The 22,205-nt window shown below is 37.7% G+C and overlaps 1 protein-coding gene across 1 annotated transcript in view; it reads right to left on the reverse strand.

Annotated features, from left to right (window-relative positions):
- Nucleotides 1-22,205, reverse strand: part of LOC139122599 (SCO-spondin-like) — an 88,845-nt gene that overhangs the window by 22,971 nt on the left and 43,669 nt on the right. The window contains exons 37-57 of the mRNA XM_070688151.1: nucleotides 21,795-21,992; nucleotides 20,801-20,944; nucleotides 20,370-20,474; nucleotides 19,645-19,773; nucleotides 19,315-19,413; nucleotides 12,048-12,257; nucleotides 11,312-11,413; nucleotides 10,875-10,985; nucleotides 9,339-9,485; nucleotides 8,925-9,038; nucleotides 8,049-8,150; nucleotides 7,703-7,807; nucleotides 6,948-7,070; nucleotides 6,326-6,436; nucleotides 6,005-6,112; nucleotides 4,776-4,937; nucleotides 3,505-3,750; nucleotides 2,592-2,795; nucleotides 1,353-1,466; nucleotides 689-865; nucleotides 186-296 (exon numbers count right to left, since the gene is read on the reverse strand). Of these exons, the coding sequence (XP_070544252.1) occupies nucleotides 186-296; nucleotides 689-865; nucleotides 1,353-1,466; nucleotides 2,592-2,795; nucleotides 3,505-3,750; nucleotides 4,776-4,937; nucleotides 6,005-6,112; nucleotides 6,326-6,436; nucleotides 6,948-7,070; nucleotides 7,703-7,807; nucleotides 8,049-8,150; nucleotides 8,925-9,038; nucleotides 9,339-9,485; nucleotides 10,875-10,985; nucleotides 11,312-11,413; nucleotides 12,048-12,257; nucleotides 19,315-19,413; nucleotides 19,645-19,773; nucleotides 20,370-20,474; nucleotides 20,801-20,944; nucleotides 21,795-21,992 (2,922 nt within the window). The remainder of the gene's footprint in view (nucleotides 1-185; nucleotides 297-688; nucleotides 866-1,352; nucleotides 1,467-2,591; nucleotides 2,796-3,504; nucleotides 3,751-4,775; nucleotides 4,938-6,004; nucleotides 6,113-6,325; nucleotides 6,437-6,947; nucleotides 7,071-7,702; nucleotides 7,808-8,048; nucleotides 8,151-8,924; nucleotides 9,039-9,338; nucleotides 9,486-10,874; nucleotides 10,986-11,311; nucleotides 11,414-12,047; nucleotides 12,258-19,314; nucleotides 19,414-19,644; nucleotides 19,774-20,369; nucleotides 20,475-20,800; nucleotides 20,945-21,794; nucleotides 21,993-22,205) is intronic.

Raw genomic sequence — 22,205 nt, forward strand, 5'->3', positions numbered from 1 at the left:
TATATTTGTGTATTCATGATGGAATTGTGACATCACGATGAATAAGACACGGTAGATTCTTTAAAGGTATGTGCATAATTGGCATATAGACTTCAGACTGACAAAGCCAAGGGTGATTAGTTTTCTTTGGTGATCTGCTTTTTTCTGACGTTTGTCAGAGGTAAGATGATGTAAGTTATACTTACATGGCTGTCTACAAGCACAGATTTCACATCCTTCGGTGTTTGTCATCAGACCAAATGGACAAGATTCCTTCAATGGACAGACTTCTTCAGTCAACCTGGGACATTTGTCATCTACGAAAAACAGACCATAGACACTGATGTAAATCAAAGATATTAATATAATGCTGGTACAAGGCAACTGTATAAATGTCGCATTAGTGTTAGATGAGCACCTCGAAATTGCAAGCTTAACCTTTTGCTATAACTTTACTGAATGAAAATTTCAACCATTCTCTTACCAAATCAAAAATAAAAATCTGGGGTTACTGTGCAAATTTTGGTACCAGAGAAACTAATTTCCTGACATTTACCGATATTTAAAATTCAAAACAGCCGCCATCCCAGTGTTCACGCAATACAGAAAAACAATTTCTGATTTTCGAAAATCTAGGATGGTGAAAATAATTCTTAATATGATAGCTTTAAAATGAGCCCCCAGAAGAGATAGACTTTGGACAACTTACTAGTTTTCTTGCACTCGCATATATCACATCCCTGGATGTCAGTGGCGTATCCATGGTTACAATCCTTGTTGCATGACAACAAATCAACTGATGAACAGATGACGGAGGTAGGCACCATCTCCATGACACTTCTGTCCTCCATGTTTATAGTTGGTTTCACTTCAAGTATTGTAGTCACTACAAAAATATACGAGATCAGACATATATTAATAATACTCTAACCAAAAATGAACACACTGAAAGAGATTTACTGCTTACCTTTTCAATTTCCGAATCAATTTAATTGTGATCACTACAAGAAGAAAATTTTCATACCACTATACACTCAACTATTGTGCACAAAATTTAGACCAAAATTAAACAAACTACGGTAACAGAGCTTGACTGCATATCTAATGAACTTCTAAATCAACTTAACTGTGTTAATTACAAAATTTCATACTGAATCAGTCAATTGAGAACGGATATTTTGACGAAAAATACAAAATGTGCTTCAGCTGTCGGAAATTCACTTTCCAGCTATTTCAGAGATCCATTCAATATCTGTAAATTATATGCAAGCACATGCAAGACATTATTTTTGTAATATCCTGCACAATATAGCTTAATTTTTCCTCTTTCGTACATAAAAGGTTGACACCCAGTTTTTAAAAATGCAAATCACCTTGTGGCATCTTGCATTTACAGATTTCACATCCATTCTCATCAGTTGCCAGTGTATTTGGGCAGGATACCATTACAGGACAGTTACGGTAGCTTACAGGTACACAATATTGACCTGTACAATAAAAGAATACATAAAATCTTTTTACAACTTAGTATCTTATGGCGTGAGTTGACAAACGTTTGATTGTTAAAGAAACACAAAGCGTTCGTCATCGCTCAACAGTGTTACAGTAATACAGAGAATGGTAGCAGCTACATTCAGTTAGACAGTTTTCGGACGACCTCAGTTTTCAGACATTTATGACATGCTGTTCGTTGTACCTCATCTCTCTGTATTGATAGCGTTTTACAAGTCATGTGACAGCATATTAAGTCACGTAATGCTGCTTTCCTGTTTTGGATAGTTTTTTTTTTGGTAGAAGCTATTTTGGGTGCTACAAACTCAGCGACGTTAGCCACATCGTACAATACAAGGCGTCGAACGCAAACACAGAGACAGCCCATGTCCGATATGTAGTCACCATACATGTCGAAATACATTTGCGTCGTCCATGGATTGAAAGTGACTAATTTATCACTAAATTTTACAAACAGTTTTCTAAACACATCGAAATTGAAAATCAGGGTTCGAAGTTTCAAAATATCAATATTTAGCCATATAATCACATTCCAAATACGACATCCAATTATTGCGATAGCAGTCCGATTACTACGCACTCAACATAGGGTCAACAATTTGGCAACTTTGACCCCCTAAATACCACTTCTGTCGTGTTAACAGTTTGAGGATAAACACAATAAAGTTTAAAAGGTATGGTTATAAAATTTCTGACTGCTCGTCATTTATGAAACGGCTTTGAGTGAAATTCACTACCCTGTCCAAAAACTGTCACACTGAGTGTACTTGGAAATGAAAAATATCATTAAATTCTTTATGGGCACAAATTTGCTGAAGGATTGAAACTTTGTCCCTTGAATTGAAAGACGTGATTCTGAGTCATAAAGCACAGTGTATATAAAAGCTTAAACCCCGGAGTGATGAGACCTGGGATTGGGATTAACTAAGGTGTTAAGAAGATTATGAGGTGTTTCTGTCTTTTGTTTTCCTTTGAAATTGCAATCATTATATAAATATGTTGCTAGATTTTTGTATTAAGTCCGCACAGCCTTTAAACTTGCATTTCAACTTTAAACTCAAAAACCTAATGAAGTTCAATCCTACCACACACATACATACCTGATTTTTTACATTTGCAGACTTCACATCCGTTGTTGTCAGTGGCAAAACCATGAGCACAAGTCATTGTACAGGTGTTTGGAGTACACATGATAGGATTTCGTGGAGCACAGATGTCACAACCTTCAGCATTTGTTGCTAAGCCATATGGCGATGTTTTCATCAGTGGGCATACGTTTTCATTGATCTTGGAACAAGAAACATCTAGAAGATGGAGAAGGTAGTAACAGGATGAAAGAATTTCAAAAATGATGATTTGAAAAGGTGTCATGATTGGTTTATGGAAAAACCATGACTACAGTACAAGGACAAATTATTGTTTTTCTGAGAGTTTGAATAATGTTTATTCACAGACAGTCCATGGTTCATTCAATAACTATCATAGTACATGCTTTCGGTCTCTAATAAGCAACTTTACAATTCAAATCAAGTGAAGCAGGGCTTGATTTTTCATCTGGATAATTCTTGGATGCAATAGTTTAAAAGGCATCTTTTATGAGTGTGCCAACCATAGTACTTGTTCCTATGGCTATGTTATCCATGCAATGCACAAACTAAGCAGTATGTTATAGCAATAAACCATACACAGTGACAGTATATCATGAGATATTGATCAGCTCATGACATATGTGCATGAGCGATAGTAAGTACATACATATACATATATAAAGTGAACAGGTCACTATTATATCAGAACAGTATATTGAAATTCCAACATGAAATGTTAAATTAGTAATTTTTTCTAGCTTTAACACTCCTGTGTTCCAACTGTGCTATATCAATATAATAAGTTTGTTTTCACTTCTCGACCAATCAGATCACTCTCTTTGCATCATCAATATATTGGTATGATATAATTCATGATAAAGAGTTACATTATTTTTCCAAAGAGGTTAACATTAATTGCTCTTACCCAGTGTGCGGCACTTGCATGTTTCACATCCCATGCTGTCTGTGGCGTACCCATGGCTGCAGGTCTTTGAACAGGTGTCGGTAGTCACAGGCTTGCAAACTCGCCTTGGTGTCAGCTGAATGCTATGATATGGCTTGAAGGGCATGGACTTGCACTTGCAGATTTCACAGCCCCTGTAGTCTGTTGCAAGCCCCCAGTTACAACGCAGGGTACATGTCTTGTTGGAGACAGGACTGCACAACGAATCTGTAAAATATACACATTGTTGATTCTCTTTTCCACATCAACATTCAACATTTCTTCCTCCAACCAAAGAAATGAGAAACAGTTCCAGAAAATTCCATTGTCAGCCAAGACATATAAAATACATACTTCAACTCATGTATTCCAAGACGAATTTGTGAGGCAGAATGCTATGTAACATCATACAGGAAGATAATTTACATGTACAATGTAAAAAGTTACCTTATTTACATATACAATGTGGTAGTTTTATGCACTTATATAGTCAAAAGTTCTTGACTGTGGGGTGTTAGGGTGGCATATAGAATAAAAAAAAGTCTGACATTTTGTAAATTCTGTTGTTTGTTTAAGGTAGAACGCACCTCGGGGACAGACATTTGGACTCTCAAACTTTTACAATTCTCTTCTGATATACCACATGTGGGGGTTCATTTTAAAGCTCTTGGTGAAAGAAAACTTTTCAATGGCTTAGTTTCTCGAAATTCAAAAATTTTTATTTTTCTCTCCATAGAGTTAACACAGGGATGGCGGCCATTTTGAATTTCTAATATCGGATAATCTTGGGTAATTTGTTTCTCTAGTACAAAAATTTGCACGGTGACCCCCTATTTTATTCTTGATTTTGAAAGAGAATGATTGAAAGATTCCTTGAGGAAAGTTAGAGCAAAAGTTTAAGTCTTTCACTTTCGAGGTGCATATTACCTTAAGTTGCACACTTCCAAATATGGTATTTTCATATTCATATATGGCCTACACATTCTGGACAATGGAATCTTATTATATCATGACAGAAAAATTGGTACACAGTTTAATGTCTATTGATTGCAAAATGGTTGTTCTTTCCTTCACATATGAATGTAGCAATTTTTCCTGATAAAGATTATTTCAGTAAAAGACTAGTCAAACACAATTGTATTCTAGCAACAGTGTTGAAACTGAATTATTATGTGACTAAGCGTATTTGAACAAAAAATGTTGACTGGAAATACCAATTTGCAGAACAAATTTTGAGAGCTGATATCACCAACCTCTTCTGACTGGCTCTGTGCACATCCTACCACAGCCATTACTGCAACACATCTTGTTATCGGTACAATCATTATCATTGCCGCATTCATTCATACAAATACCAAAGATCTCAGCTTCAACTTGTGGGCAGACCATACCATTTCTAGTGCGGGTTGAGTCGGCTGCAAAGAACATATACAAAATGAAAAATCCACAGAATCCATTTTTTTCACTCCTTTTCATATTCCTTCCAACACATTCCTTCAGTCCGACGACATTATTCAGTTTAAAAGCACACCAGGCACTGCAACAGTAGTCTATTCTTCACCAGCATTTGAAATTGGTACAAACTAAAGCCCCACTAGCTGTATCTTTCAGAATTTTTGCCCATAAGATAGTTTGAAATCAAATGCAACTTTAACCCTTTGAGCACTGTAATTTCTCTTGCCAAAATTTTAGTGCAAAATTTTACCGATTTTAATGAATTTTTCTGTAATTTTTTGATAATTTTGGACCAAACAGACATCACATTTCATTGGCTACAGCTTTTTCTCAAAATTTTGGCAAAAATCTGAAAAAAATTGACTTGGGTTCATTTTAATATAAAGGGGACAAAAATAGACTTTGGCGCTCAAAGGGTTAATATCTAAACATACTTACCAAAGCGTCACAACAGAGTTTTCAAATATTACTGAATAGCGTAAAACTCAGATTTAAACAACTGAATAATTTTTTAGTTTCAAATCAAAAACGGCTGCCTCAAATACATGCCTAGTGCCTGAATTTAATTGACCAAATCAATCACTTAGGATTGTAAAAATGACATTTTCTAAGACACTATATGGCTCATTAATTGGAATCTAAAAAATAGATTGGATCGCATTTTCATATAATGCCAAAAGATAAAGCTAATGGGGCTTTTATGTTCAGCTGTTTTTCATCAAGAAGTACAAACTATTTTCAGAGTTTTTTTCTGCCAAGACACAATCATAAAGCAAAATTTCTAAGTCTTAAGAAAATGACCAACGTGGCTTTGTCAATACACTCCACATAAAAATATACGGTATGTGGTATTTTGACATGCTGTAGGGAATGGTCCAAGAAAATGGACATTTGGTCCACTCATGATGAAAAGTGTCAGAACACTGGGTTCACTCATGATGAAAATTGTCAGAAATCAGTTAGTCTTGTGCGTTTGAGATTCAAATTGGTCAAGTGTGTTAAGTATTACAGAAATGTTTTCAATTACCTATGGGGATCTTCTTACACAAACAGATTTCACACCCAGCTGTATCTGTGGCGTAGCCATTCGGGCAGTCACGACGGCAAGAATTTTGATCAAGAGGTTCACAAGTTACTGCAAAAAAACAAAAGTGTCATGATAATGTATTCAAAGAATGGCCAATAAGATCACAGTGATAATAACCCTTTCAAATATTGTATCATAGATTATTTGTTTCTCAGCAATTCTCTGAAATACACAGAAACTCTTTTGAGAGAAAGAGAGAGAGAGAGAGAGAGAGAGAGAGAGAGAGAGAGAGAGAGAGAGAGAGAGAGAGAGAGAGCATACCTGGAAGTTTGCATTTGCAGATTTCACATCCTTCGGAGTTAGTTGCAAGACCATTAGGACAGAATTTCTTGTCTGGGCAGATCTCATCACTGATTACTGGGCATGTATTATCTGAAAATTGTGTGAATCACAAAAGCATTAAAAACCATTCAGAAACTTCAAACTTGATTTGAGGTTCATCATTTGACGTATGCATATTATCTATCAAGTCAAATTTGTTGCTCTTTCAACAGATACCAGCAAAGTATAAAAAAAAGTTGCTAAAATTAAGAAATGATTGATTTATCACGAGGGCTTTGAAGAGCAATGGCACAATGGTGCCAAAATAAAAACCTGATATCTATCTAATTGCTACTAATATCTTAAGTATACTTGACACCAAGAGACATGGAAAATACATAAAATATTAACATGCTCTGCCCCCAGTTTCCCATAAACAGGTTCACTATCATCTATGATAATGATTGACAGTGGTAAATCTGCAGAAAAATATTTTTGACCCAATTTGTTTTATCGTGTCAACTTCTTTTCATTCTATCAATGACTTGACCAGAAAGAGAAAGTGTAAATAATTAGAGACAAAATGTGAACCCTATTTAAAATGGGATTTTTGTTTACATACCTTTGTTCTTACACATGCAGATTTCACATCCCTGGCTGTTAGTGGCCCAACCATTTGCACACCTTACATCGCATACCACAGGAGGGCAAGTGGTAGTGGACATCACTGTGACCGGTGTGGATGCTGATAAAAATATAGTGATAATTACATCATTTTTTCTCCTTCTTGAATGATAAATCAGAAATACACAGCAATGAGAATGTAAATTACTTTTGCTCTACATTTTCAGAATTCCACAAACTGATTAGCTCTTTCTTTTTTTCATAAGTTTTGATATTCTAGAATTTTCAAAAGAATTTTCAGTGTCAGTCGGTCATAAAACAAGTTTTTCCTAAAATTCATCCCTGCTTCTCAAAAGACTTCAGTCCTTTCCAGAGGGTCACCTTAAGGCTTGTCATATTAACACTCAAATGTCTTGTATCACCGGCAACTTCATCATTTTTCTGATTCCAGGCAGCCACATCCCCCCCTAAAGATTTTGTCTCCCTGAAGACTACATCCCCATCCAAATTTTGTCTTTATGTAGCTACATATGGTACACTTCTACATCTCATCTCCACAGTGATGAAGCTCAACTGTCTCCATCCCATCCCAGTTTCTTGTCTTGTTGGTGATGACACTTCTCTGCTGATATCATTTCCAAAACACCAGCAGCATTGACTAACCCCCCCCCCCCCCCCTTTTTGTTTTCCTAAATCATTTCCCACTGATTTTAAACCCCCCTCCTCCCCAAGATACTGTCCCAATGCACTTACTTGGTTGTTTGCACAGACAGATTTCACAGTCTGTATTGTCAGTTGCATATCCATATGTACACGTCTTGCTACACTTGTCAACCGTCATTGGTGAACACTCTAAAACTGAACAGAATTCAAAACTTTTCATAAAACAGACATTGAAAGCAAATAAAAGTATAAACTGCAGCACTTTATGTGAAAACTGTTGATCTGTCACTCCATGCAAAACTTTATGAACTATACATATGTAGAACAATTATCCATACATGTGTTCAAGTCCCTGCCTATATTCTACTAACCTTATCATATTTTAATCAGGCAGAGAATACGCATTGCAATAAAGTAGATAATGGTCATTTCTTACTTGGTTTTTTGCATCTGCACACTTCACATCCATTTCTGTCAGTTGCATAACCGTAGACACAATTCTCCTCGCAGGTTGCTGTAGTCACTGGAGCACACATTACTGAAACGTACGAACATTATTTTCAAATTAAACAGGCAGGTCATTTAGCTGTATCTTAAAGCAAATAGGCAAACATGATAAACATTTCAACAAAGGGCTAACACCATACAAATACTCAATGTCAATGTCAACAACAACTAATCTGAGAACCGGGGATTGCGGACTGCCCCTTTAAGAAAATACTGCTCATGACAAAATGCATTTAACATCATGTTTGCAATTATTTATATTTATATGATGTTTGTGTTTTTTTATATGAAGAATGATACCTCAGTTTTTAAAAGACTCAATACAAGTGACATAGAATAGAACATTTCTCTATCAATACAATGCTGACAAAATAATCCTTGGTACAGAGATTCCTTGACAGTAAATGGCAGCTAGCTTTCAAACTGAAAAGTAACTTGTATCTTTACTTAAAAAACACACCTTATACTTTCCTACAGGAAATTTGAAACCATGTCCTTTCATAATCGTAATTAAAAATCAAGGGTCACCAAGGAAAGACTGGGATTTATAGAGAAATGTACCCCTAAAATCGCTATGTTATCTCTATTGGGAAAAATTAAATTTCTATTTTTACAAAAACAAGATGGTTGAAACTTTAATTTCCTCCACAGGCTTCAAAATGAATCCACATCAAAAACAGACCAGATAAGTATTGTCGAAATTTTAGTTTCTGAAAAATTTCCCTGAAGTGTATTCTGCTTCAACTATCACTTTCCTGATATTGAAAAAAAGGAATCTGTTATGTCAGATATGATGGCACAGTACCTGGTTGTTTGCACTGGCAGATTTCACAGCCATCTGTATTGGTAGCAAGACCATAGGGGCATTGGTCAGCCATAGGGCAGTTGTCCCTGTCCATTCTCACCGCACAGTCGCTCTCTGCACTAACACAGGGCCAAGTTAAACATGAGAGCTTTCAAAGATACACCACATTCAATTATCATTTTATTGTTACTATAAGCTATGATCTATGAAATATGTTTCTAGCTTTTCTTCCATAATTTTGGTTGAGATTTGGTTGGTCTTGAGGTAGTATTTTGTTTCTTTGAGTGCGAAACATATTTTGTAATTCAACAAGTTTTTAGTATACATGGTGGCAAACAGCTCTCTGCATTGTCTATTACCATGGATATAAATGACACGAAATTGTGAGTTAACATCTTGTGGGATTTTTCTCACCTGGTTTCTTACAGGCACAAGTTTCGCAGCCGAGCATGTCAGTTGCAAAGCCATCTCGACACAACATTTTACATGTGACTGGTTTACACATCGGAGTGTTGGAAAGAGACAGAGCTCTATCCATCGGAGACATTGTCATCACCATATCTGTGTTGACAGAAACATTAAAAATGCCATTTTCAGCCCTGGAGTTGCTCAATATATAGTCTAGTAAAACATTGCATTATGAAAAAGACTCTACAAATCTATAGAGTTTGACAGCTTATAGATAGTGTATAGATATCTAGAAGTTCTATACAAGTCATAGAGTTTTGGCCCCATTTTCTATAGAAGTTCTATAGAAAAACAAGATTCCATAAAATCTTATCTATTGAACATTTTTTTGTACGGGTGAGCTTACAATATGTATGCTGGATAAGCATTTATATATAATAAGCCACTGTGTTTTACAAACACTGATGAAGCTCACAGACTTGGCAGCCATCATGTACAAGACAATGAGCCCCCTAACCTAACTGAGAGTTAAAATCCTCAATCATTTCTACATTTTGTATGGCAAAACACTGCTTTAAAATGATAATTTCACTGGAAGATTACCCTAGCAATGTGGAAAAACTTTGTCATGAGGCAAAGAATAAAAGTGCCAAGAGTTGTCAACATTTGGCAAATGTGATGCAGAGATGCAAATTTCTTTTTTTTCATTGTCTTTTAGTACTCCTAATCACTTTGCTACCAGTACAGATATTTTTTCAATGACTACAGAATACTTCACCTTCCTGTTTTCAGAACTACATGGTTGTTTAGTCAGAACTCCATAAATAGTACCTATTTCTATTTCTACCTTGGGTTGATAGCTCTGCTGGTGGACAGAATTGTCCCCGAGACTGTCGTTCACCAGTTTAAAGCGATGTATTCGTTGCTTCGCTTCGATATATAGTGAGCATGCGTGCGTGAGTGCATTCACGAACTCTACAACGTGTGGATCGCCGGTGCAGTCAGAAAAATGTAACAACTTAGCCGGCTATTGAACCACTCTTTTTTGAGAGTGGGGATTTAGCCGAGCGGTTCTGTCTGTTGCCTCTCCGCTAGGCGACTGATGCCGTATGTTGTGAGTTCGAACCCGATTGAAAACTAGCAGTATTTATATTAACCGATTGTTTAGGAATACTATTGAGAGAATTTTGTTGAACACACGAAAGTACAGAGAGAAAAAAAGATAGCATGTAGGTCTTGAAGAGATGCGGTCGATGACAGGAAACAAATTTAATCTTTTGCCTTTGGCTTTCATTGTTACAGTAATGAAATTTACATCAGCAGCAAAATGTATTATTTAATTATTGGTGTTTGCGACATTTCTCTGAGATTTGACAAAACGGAAATTTGCAAAAATGCATGTTCCATTGACATCACCTTTGTGCAATGCATCATCTACTTTCCTGTGAAGTCAGGTACGTCTATCGTTCTTGAATAATTTTGTTTTGACACTCTTAATACTACCCAGATTGAATACACACTGGCCAAGTTGAACTCACTTACTTGGTTGTTTACAGGTACAGATCTCACACCCTTGGTCATCTGTGGCCAGTCCAAACGGACACATCTTCTTACAATCTTTGATGGTCATTTGGTATCTCAGGCACTCACTCACTGAAAACACAGACAGAAGAAGATGCAAATAACATTCATGATACAAATTTATAGCATGTCAAAGTCTTGGTGGTGCAGTCTGTGTCGGCAAAAGTAATTTTCATTGTGAAAATTACACTTCTGTTTCTTGAGTATTCAATGCAGCCTTATACACTGATGTTTCATTCATCCATTGAACTGAGCGCATCAGTTAGATCAATGATAATATTAAAATCATTGATCTTACAAAAGGCTGAAATACAGCAATGCCTGACTTATAAATTTCATTTGCAAATTAGCAAGAGAACTAATGGCAACAACTTTGGGAGCAATGAGTTTTTTTGTACCTGGTTTCTTGCACTGACATATCTCGCATCCATTTTCATCACTGGCCATACCGTAGGCACAGTTCAATTTACACGTCATTGGAGTGACTGGTGTACAGGTTCCTTGGAATGAAAAGAGAAACAAAACATGAACTTATAAACAGCATGATCATAAAATACATTCATTGTCATGAGAGGTAAAATAAGCACACAATTTTTTCACAAACTTTTGATTAAATCATTCATAAAAAAGTTGAGATAGTCTCTGGCAAATATCAATGTTTTTGATTAGGTTGGGGAACATTGGTATCGGTAAATGATATGGGAACCCTGGTAACATTTCTGCTGTACCCTATATGACTGCATGGGTATACAAAGGGGAACCGTAGTAACATTTACCATAGCAAAAACACTGAATATGAATCCAGTTCCTGGCAAATAAGGGTCTGTTACTGAAGAACAAGTTTGAATACCAAAGTCTCTGTAAATTTGGCTGCAAAGTCAGCAAGAATTCCTTGTATATAATGCATGATAATGATGATCCATTTTACTGTTCGTTCAAAGTTTCCGTCACCTCTATCTACTTCTTGAAGCATGAGATAATTGTATTCACTGATGTAAAGTCACTTTATGAGTTTGAAATATGCACATCTGATCAGATCACTGTCAATATACTCATTTGCGGTGCAGTTGCATTATACAGTTACTGTTTTATGTGACACAAAGCTCAACATGGATCAAAGGTCAAGTTACTCACTTGGCATTTTGCATTTGCAGATGTCGCATCCGTCTGAATCAGTGGCCAATCCAAACGCACACATGTCCTTGATGGTGCAGTCCTTCATTGTCCTCATGCATGACCCCTCAGGCTGCTTGCATGAACAGATCTCACAGCCATAGACATCAGAGGCGAAACCAAATGGACAGTCCTTGTTACACAAACGGGTATCCACAGGTGGACAGGTAACTAGGAGGGAGGAAAAGAGAGTACATGGTTAAACTTTTCTGTGTTGGGGACATGTGAATGGCACTGAATGTTAGATACATTCAATATTTTTACTTAATTACTATCAATGAGTGCAGAACATATACAAATGTACGATTAAATCCATGTACCGGTATCTGTTCCCAGTTCCCTATGCAATGCGTAAGCAAAGTGTTTACACAAATTTCTAAAGACAAATTTGAATTTCTAAAGATTCTTCAAAACATATATTCATTAATGTATTCAAATCAATATTAAAAAATGATTTGTTTTGCCATAATGCATCTCAAAAGGGTGATGACAAGAAAGTGCTTCATGAAACAAACAACACTTACAAACTAACAACTGAAGATGACAGTACTGGTTCATTTTACAGAAGACTGTCATTATTGACAGATAATTTTGACTACAGCTGGTCAAATGCTGGGCACACAATTCTGGTACTAGAACTGATGACTTCATTTATGCACACTTCATTTTGGTGAATGGTGAACTCGAGCACTTCTTAAAAGCTAATATTTTCCTGTCTACACTAGCAACATGCACCAGATAAGAATACTGACATTAATTCAACAATGAGGCTTTCTTTTAACTCCTTGAGCGCCAAAGTCAATTTTTGTCTCCCTTATAAAATATATCTCAGTCAATTTTTGTCAGATCTTTGCCAAAATTTTGATAAAAGACTGTGTCTGATGAATTATTGTGTTCATTTGGTCCAAAATTATAAGAAAAATTTCAGAAAGTTCATAAAAATCAGTAAAATCATGCACTAAAAAATTTGGTGGGAAAAAATACAGCATTCAAAAGGTTAAAGGTCTGGTGAAATGCCCATGTTGCAAAATCACAGAAATAGAGTTGATGGTCTATAAAACAGTTACATCCATTTCTTTTTTCGTTTAGCGCGCGTGATTATGAAATATGGCAAAAGAAAAATGCAATGTGGGCGTGTCCCCCGAACCTCTCCAGTCGACTTTTTTTCGGCTTTCCGAAGTTTGCCCGGCGCCGTATCTCATAACGGGAAGTAAAGTATTTCACACCTCCGTAAGCTCCCTACGGGGGGTAACTTCTAGGGTTTCTGCTTATATGATCAGGACAGTGTCCTCCTTCACTATGGGAGAACGTTGTTCTTTTGGTGGCTGTGACAGCGGCAAGAACATGAACGGCTCAACTGTAAACTTTTTCAAGTTCCCGTCAAGTGTTGAGTGTTTGAACCATAATGTGCTTGTCTCTGCTGGTTCGTACGATCGGCCACGGTCCCTAGGCTGAGCCTGCCTCGCTACTCGCTACACAGAAGGTTGGGACCTCAATGCAAATCAACAGCATGAACACCAACACTGAACGTTGTGACTGCCATTAAAATGCACTTGTCTACAACACGGAACGTCGGGACCGCAATGCAAATCGACAGTACCTTAAAACGTAAATGGGACCGTGATTAAAATGCACTACAACCACAACACGGAAGGTTGGGACCACTATGCAAATCAGCTGCATGAATAGCAACACTGAATGTTGAGACTACCATTAAAACAAACAACAACACAGAACGTAGAGATCGCGATACAAATCATGGAGGTAGAGTCCTCCTTGATACAAATCGACAGCAACAAGGAACGCGTCGTTGGGACGGCAATTAAATTGAAGAACAACGGGGAATACCGGACCACGAGGACCGCAATGCAAATCGACCGCAACATGGAATGTTGAAGACCGTGATTAAAATGCACAACACAGAACATCTAGACCGCAATGTAAATCAACTGCAACACCGAACCTTGTTGCCTCGATTAAAATGCGTATGTCTGCTATGTATAGCAAAAGTTTCAATTCTCGCGAGCAAGCGTTCCTATGCCCGCTGTACACTAGACAAAATGACGTCAAATTTATCGCGAGGGCTCGATTGCGTGTGTCTAAGTTTCAATTCTCGCGAGAGCCATTTATGCATGCTGTACACTGGACTAAATGACGTCAAATCTCTCGCGAGACTTGGCTCGATTGCAAATACGTACGACGGAAAGAACGCAATAATACGGAAGTAGACACAGTTTTTGCGAATCGCCGAGAGAGAAGCGCAGATTAAACAAAAGCCTAAAAAACCCATGTTTTTTCTTTATTTTACCATATTTTTTAAACAAAATCAGTTTCGCCGCTGTGGCAAATTAGGATCGATTTTTCTTCGCCACTTCGGATTTCGATTCGCATTGGCGAACGTGGCAAATGGGCAGCGCGAACAGTGTTTTGTTAGCGGATACCTGGCAGAGATAAGGCGGCGTTGGACCGCTATTCGATGTAAATAACACACCTGTGACGTCACAGACGGCCAACCAACCTGAGTGTCGCAAAATGACCCCATGAAAGTCGCGCATAGAAATATAAAAAAAATTAGCGTCAATGATGACACTGTGCTCCTCAGTGCATTTAGCGGTAGGGATGCAAGGAGAGAGGTTTGGGGAATGTTGCTGAGAAAGATGCAAAGAAAGGGTTGAAATGTGAAACTGTAATAAAACCTATTGGTTTTTTAGGAGTGAGCGTCCAGCTTGGTAAACATGCCATCTTGTACATGAAGGTAAAAAACATAATTTCACATGTCCACCAAACTTGGAATTTGCATAGATGTACATAGATCATCCAAATTGATTTATCTGCAAGATTTTGTATGTTCCTTGCTACAAAATTCTGACCCTATTGAATTATAACAGGAAAACATGCACGCATGATTGGACAGTGTGGACTGTGTATTGCATGCACTATATCTGCCGTGATGATGGATTGCCAGACGACCACACTGCATCAAAGAACTGTAGTTTAAGACGAAAATATAATTCTAAAAAAGTCATTGACAATGACAAAGTAATAGGAGTATTAGTCTTGATGGGGCAGGGAAATGTGGTCATTAAGAAGTATCACTGGATTGATATGTTGAGATCTATGGGCACATAGGTCTATGTCGTTGTTCCCAATTTGAAACACATGAGGCATGTCTAAGTTATTGTTCTAAATTGGGAAAAAAGATCAGACCTGTAGCTGTATTGGCCAGCCAAGAAATACATATGCGCATAATAAATGAGGTACAAGATGTGACATCTTAAGGTCTAATATCCTATCAAAATTGAAGGGTATAGAACTTACTGAGATATGCATATATATATATATGTATAATCAAGGTCAAAGGTCATTGAGGTCACGTGACATTTTGAAAAAAAAATGTATTGCTAATAAATCCCTATATGCCAAAAATCAGACCTCTACCTCTATTCGCTTGCCCAGAATTAGATATGTGCATAATAAATGAGGTAAAGCGTGTGTTGTCATAAGGTCTCCCATCCTACTAAATATAAAGGACATAGCACTTGTGGGACTTATTTATTGACATAAACGTATATTTTAGGTAAATAATCAAGTTCACATGACATTTTGTCAAAACATTTCTATCCTATAGTTATCCCTATATACGAAAAAATCAGACATCCAGCTTTATTGGCTTGCTCAGAATTAGATATGCACATAATTAATGAGGTACAGTATGTGGCGTCATAATGTCTCCCATCATACCAGATATGAAGGGTGTGGCACTTGTGGTTACTGAGTAGTCTGGCAGAGACCCTCGATTCGCGTTCTTCCCTGTCAAACAGTTGGAACATGCACGCCGCCTTCAAAGACGCGACGCGAATCCCAGGGTCTGGACGTTCTTGCAAGCGACCGTTGGATTTCTGCCTGATCTGGGTACTTTACAGAACTCTACGCATCCGTAAATCAAAAACAAATGACAAGTACCATAGCCAAAATAAATGTAAAATGACAATAAAACATACCGCGTTTATAGGTCTACTAGCTACTAGTATAATATTCACTAAGCCCAGTTAGATAGGTTTTTCTTTTGACGTCACCATCCTTATGAATATTCATATCCTTGCAAGAACTGACAGTCGCTGTGTCTGGCAGCGCGTCGTCTCGCAGCACAGCGTAGCTTTCGAATGCAGGCCCATTGCGGCGCGCACAAAAGCAGGCACAGCGACTGTGGAGAGTCTAGTTACTGAGTTATGGACAAATATGAATATTTGAGGTCAAAGGTCATTGAGGTCACGTGACATGTTGTCAAAAAAATGTATTGCTAAGTTATCCCTATATACCAAAAATCAGACCTCTAGCTCTATTGGCTCGCTCAAAATTAGATATGTGCATAATTAATGAGGTATAATATGTGGCGTCATCCCATCATACCTTATATGAAGGGTGTAGCACTTGTGGTTACTGAGTTATGGACAAATATGTATCTTTGAGGTCAAAGGTCACCAATGTCACGTGACATTTTGTCAAAATGTCTGAGATATCTGTATGAAAGGACGGACGAACGGATGGACGAACGGACACAATGACCCAGACACCATGACCCAATCTATAAGCCCCCTGGACTTCATCCGTGGGGACTAAAAACTGTGTCACTGCATCCTTTTTGCACTAGAATACGATGAGAAACTAAATTTTTATTTTTCTTGGCCTTATACATGGGCGTCTATGGAGAACTGCCTTTACATGGGAGTCTATGGAGGACTGCCTTATAACTGGGAGTCTATGGAGAACTGCCTTATACATGGGAGTCTATGGAGGTGTAAACTAAAAAGTCCTCCAAGTCTAACACGGCCAAATTTGATCGCATTGTGAAACAAATCGACGTGCATCTGTATGGGGTAGGGTACTATCCTTGTGCAAAGTTTGAAAGAAACTGACCAGGGCATGTCTCAGTCTGATGTCTGCGTGAACGGACGGACGGACGTACGTACGCACGCACGCACGGACAGACGGACATGACCCGATCTATAAGTCCCCCCAGACTTCGTCCGTGGGGACTGACAAACTTTCTTCGTGTCATTGATGCCTTGATTTTCTTTGGATATTGACTGGACACATTTATTAAAGACGTCACTTTAGCTTGTCAATGACAGTGAAATGATTTTTTGCAGAAACTTGATCGGTCCAGCCAAGTACACATGCTTACTCATAACAGCTGGACTGCGATGATCACAACATTGTTTTGTGATATTCCGATACAAAATTAAAATAATTTTATTAATATGTCGCATTGACTATAAAGTTGCAAATGTTTCCTTGGGTGTTGAAACATGTTAGCATAGTGTACGTGTTACAAATCAACATATCAAACAGCAATGTTCATGTAAGAACAACCTGCTTGATTTCCATGGACTTTCTGGTCCGCCCATCTCACTGTTATGTCTGTTTCCCCTCTAGCTTCCGAAAATTCTTGGTAAATTTACAAATTCAGTCTCAAAAGTTTTAGCCCAGATATATTTTCATTTGATATTTTGATATCATCAAGAAATGTCTGGTGATGTTCACTTCTAGATCATTAAACTGGTGGAATCTACAATAATATTAAATCATTCAGAATCACATAATTTCTTGTTTAAGTTATAGCAGTTTGAAAGTAGGCCGAATGGGAGTCAATCAAGCTGAATGCCATTTAAATTGGAAGGCAGCAAAATGCCATTTAATTGGAAGGCAGCAAATTACCTTTCACCTATTGGACCACCCTAGGTAGTTTCTTGTGAACCATAATTGCGTAATTAGGGGGTCTTCATGCCTGACATCACATGATGAGATGACCTAGACTTGACCTTTCAGATAACCTCAGTTTTTCTCCTTTTCCTTTGTATTATGACTCCATTTGTGAAAGTTTCCTTTGAAATAATGGTTTTTACTATCAACTGAGTAGTTGCAGGCCAAATTTTGATACAGCAAAGTAGGTAACACTTTTGATAGACTCAAGGACGACCCAGGACTCACAGAGGCAAAGCAGGCCTCAGTGTATTCATGGACGTTACGTTCATGATGTATTGTAGTATCGAACAGCAACAGTGTTTGTTTTACGTACCAGGGAATTTGTAACTTTGTAGAAAGGAGAGTAAAGTGTTTCAATACATTGCAACTTTGTAGGAAGGAGGGTAAACTGTTTCAACATCTCACAACATTTTATTGTTAGGTGTAGTTCACACACAGCATCGTACGCAGGGCTAGCGAGAGAGTTGCCGACATCGACGGTTATTTACGAGAAGTGAATAAAAGACTGGCATTTTTGGAAGCGATCGAGTAGCTGAGGTAGCCTGGAGGGACTGTGGCCTGGGATACGACTTGGGCCCAAGAATGCTGAATTTCGGCAGTAATTTGGCTTTTTACGTCAAGTCCCAAAATGGATTTGAAGTCACCGACCCTACGTACGGGTCTTTGCAGGGCTGTGGTGAGCGGGGCGATTAGCTGTAGCGGAACACACAGCATCGTACGCAGGGCTAGTACAACATGTGATCATGGAGGTAGTAGGAGACTGAGGTTTCTTTAGAAAGCACGGTCGCGCCGATGAAATGGGAAGCTGAAATTTTCGCTCGTAATTTTGCAAACGAAATCGTAAATCCACTCAAAACTTCGTATTTTTTTTTTTTACATATTTGAAACCCATGAGGAACGTAATTCATTCTCCCCTGCAAAGTAAAAAGGAGATCGAAACGACATGCATGTCAGACAAAGACCAAACGCACGCAAGATGTCCATCCACATCCACCAATCTCGTAATTTACACCGACAGAACAAAAACAATTTGATCGAGCATGGACGTTCTAACGTAAATGCATCATTGTCTATCGCATTTTCATGTAAGCCAATACACTCACACGTACGCTCTAAGTTCAATTATAATGTCAATTCAACACGATACTATTTTCGCTGATAGTGAGTGTGCAGCGTGAATGGTATGCTGTAGTCGTTAGATAACACTGATCACGTGGTGTGACAAAATAGTTTTACGGAAGTTGTTGATGGAAGTGACGTCAACTTTGCTTCTCCCAACTCTATAAGCTTCCTCAGTTACGTAACTTCGTCGCTAAAAAAATTAACATTTGCGCGTACTTTTAGGTTGCAATTCTGTTGCGAGTGTAATAGTATTGACCCCCTGGAAGATATTCAGTCACACGAACGGGACCATTTCACCAGACCTTTAATGCTTAACATACAGAATACACTCTCAACTTACATGGCATTTTACACTTGCAGGTGACCCTACCAGTAATATCAGTAGCATATCCGAATGGACAATTCTTGCCACAAGAGGGCATAACATCTTGCTCAGTATCTGCAGGAAAATTACATGCAATGATATGTTAGTTATTACTAAATCCAAGTAACATTCACATGAAAAAAAAAACCCAAGTCTCAAGAGAGCAATTGATGATAAATTCCTACTTTTATAAGTTTGAAATTCTAACAATTACAGTGCTTGATTTTGGTAAGTTTGAATTATTTTTTTCAAGATGTAGTTTTTATGATCGAAACGAAAAATATTTCCATATCACTTTCTCATTACCTGGCAATTTGCACTGACAAATCTCACAGCCTTGTTGATTGGTTGCAAAGCCATGTGCACACATCATGGTCTTATCACACGTCTCTTCAGTGATGGGTGTACACATTCCCATGGTCACGAAGGAAATAGCTGGCAGTGAAAAACAAACATCATTTTGTTACCTTGTGTAACAGATATGCATCTCAAAATGTTATCAAAGTTTACATAGCTATTACGGTAATTGCCCTTCTGACAGGCATAAGCCAGTAAAACTCACAGCATTTGCAGTAACTTATAAAAGTACCGATTTCACTGCTTCTGTAAGTGTAATATACATCTACAATAAAGAACAATACAAATTGTTTCCAGGAGCTCAAGGAGGATGGGTTCTTAAGATACCCTTGCGCTCTCACTTTCGGTTGGTTACAAGGGACCCATTGGATAATTGCCGGAAAACGTCACATGATGTGGCCTTATACAAATATGATGTCCAGTGATACACTGCTCTAACATCCTTTTGCATCATTTGGGTATTGTTGTAATAACATCAAAGTCTTGTCAAAAATTTATACAAAACTTATTTTTGTATATTAATCATGGTACTAATAACTGTGAAATCATCATGAATAAGGGACCCTCATCACCTGCGTTCACATTCACAGCTCTTTTACTCGCTTTGATGGTACAGCCTTTTATAGTTTGTCCATCAAAGTATTTCATACTTGGAAAATATTTGGCTTACGTACTCGGTTGTTTGCACATGCACATATCACATCCGTCCAGGTCGGTGGCAAAGCCATATGGACAATACTGTGAACATGCAGTCGATGACATTGGGGTACATTCACTCTCTGTAAATAAAAACAGATTAAAGAAGTCAGTAAGTAAACAAAGAAAGTTAGCACAAGGGTCAGAGAAGCTGAGATTATCAAGATTAGGATTGTTAAATGTTGTTTTAACAGATTTTGTTATATCATCATCATCATCATCATCATCATATCATCGTCATCATGTTGTTATCATTATGTAATTTAATTTTTAAAAATGTACTCTACTTTGTTCCCACATTGCCAATTGTTCAACATAAACCACTGTAAACTGTGTTGAAAACAACAGTTTGTCTGACGGTGGAAAGTTCTAAAAACCTGGACTATACACAGAAATGTATTTAGTTTACCTGGTTTCCTGCAGGCACAGACCTCACAACCAACAGAATCAGTGGCGTAGCCATTGCTACAAGTCACGGTGCAGGATCTGGGTGTGATGGGTTTACAGAAGGTAGCACTCATCATCGGTGACATCATGTTCATCGTTGGCATTGCTGTCATCAAAAAAAGATACAAATGAACAAATGATATAGTAAAATAAAAACAAGCAGTGCAGAAAAAACTGTCATCCATTATACATTATGTGGATTATCAGTTTTGCATTAAAGATATTCAGATACCTGTTTTTTAATAGCCAATCACATATTTTACGCAGATGCCACTTTTTAAAAAGGGCGCCCCACACCACCAGCCATGGATACCGGTACTTAGTAGCTTCTTCTGCATGACCTTTGACGAATCAAATATGGAGGACCGATAGCTACAGGAGTTATGGGGTAGTACGCTTAGCCCCGCCCCTTTACCATATAGAGAATATGCAAATTTACAGTGAACGTGTACCTTTAAGATAGGGGACAGATATTCAAACTCTAAAACTTTTTTAATAATTCTTAGGTCTACCACTTGCGGGGGCTCATTTTGAAGCTCAGGAAGTAAACAAAATTGGTTTTCATCAGCTTTAAATTAAATTTTTTTGAAAAATCGAAATATTTTTTCCCTTGAGTTAATACAGGGATGGTGGCTATTTTAAATTTCAAGTATCTAGAAATATTAGGCAATGTTTCTCTCTACCCAATTATTTTTTATTCTTGATCTCAAAAGGGATTGGTTACAGAAGGTTTGAGCAAACCTTTACGTTTCTCAATTTCAAGGTGCATACAACCTTTAAACAGACAAGAAATTGTATTGAAAACTACACGTTCAAGCTCTTGTGAAATTTTAGCTTTTCAAACATGAAAATGGAAAGTAAAACAAATCTGAAAAAGTGCAGCTAACATGCGATGGGAATCACGAATGTGATGACTAGTTTCTCACATATAATACGATAATGGTATTTCTACTCACTGGGCTTTTTGCACTTGCAGATTTCACAACCCTTGGAATCGGTGGCAAATCCATTGAAACAGAACATCTCACACATTACGCCACTGCATCTTGATGGTGGCTTCTTACACTTGCAGACTTCGCAGCCCTCGCTGTCAGTCGCATAGCCTTCGCTACATACCTTAGTGCAAGTAGCTGGCAATGATGGACAAATGGTTGCTGAAAAAAGAGTACATAAAGAGACTTATCAGCACTTGGAGCATTGATCACAGGGAGCTTATCAAAGGCCTAGGGAGAACCCTTTCAGTCTGAATGCTGGGGGTGTAATTTGAACAGCGCCCTCAGAAAAATAGCCTCGTTTTCATTTCAAAACAAAGGTCGCAGTAGTACGCAGGGGTCACACAAGCATGGGTCGCCTAAACATGCCTATAT

This window comes from Ptychodera flava, chromosome 22, assembly GCF_041260155.1.
Source record: "Ptychodera flava strain L36383 chromosome 22, AS_Pfla_20210202, whole genome shotgun sequence".
Taxonomy (NCBI): domain Eukaryota; kingdom Metazoa; phylum Hemichordata; class Enteropneusta; family Ptychoderidae; genus Ptychodera; species Ptychodera flava.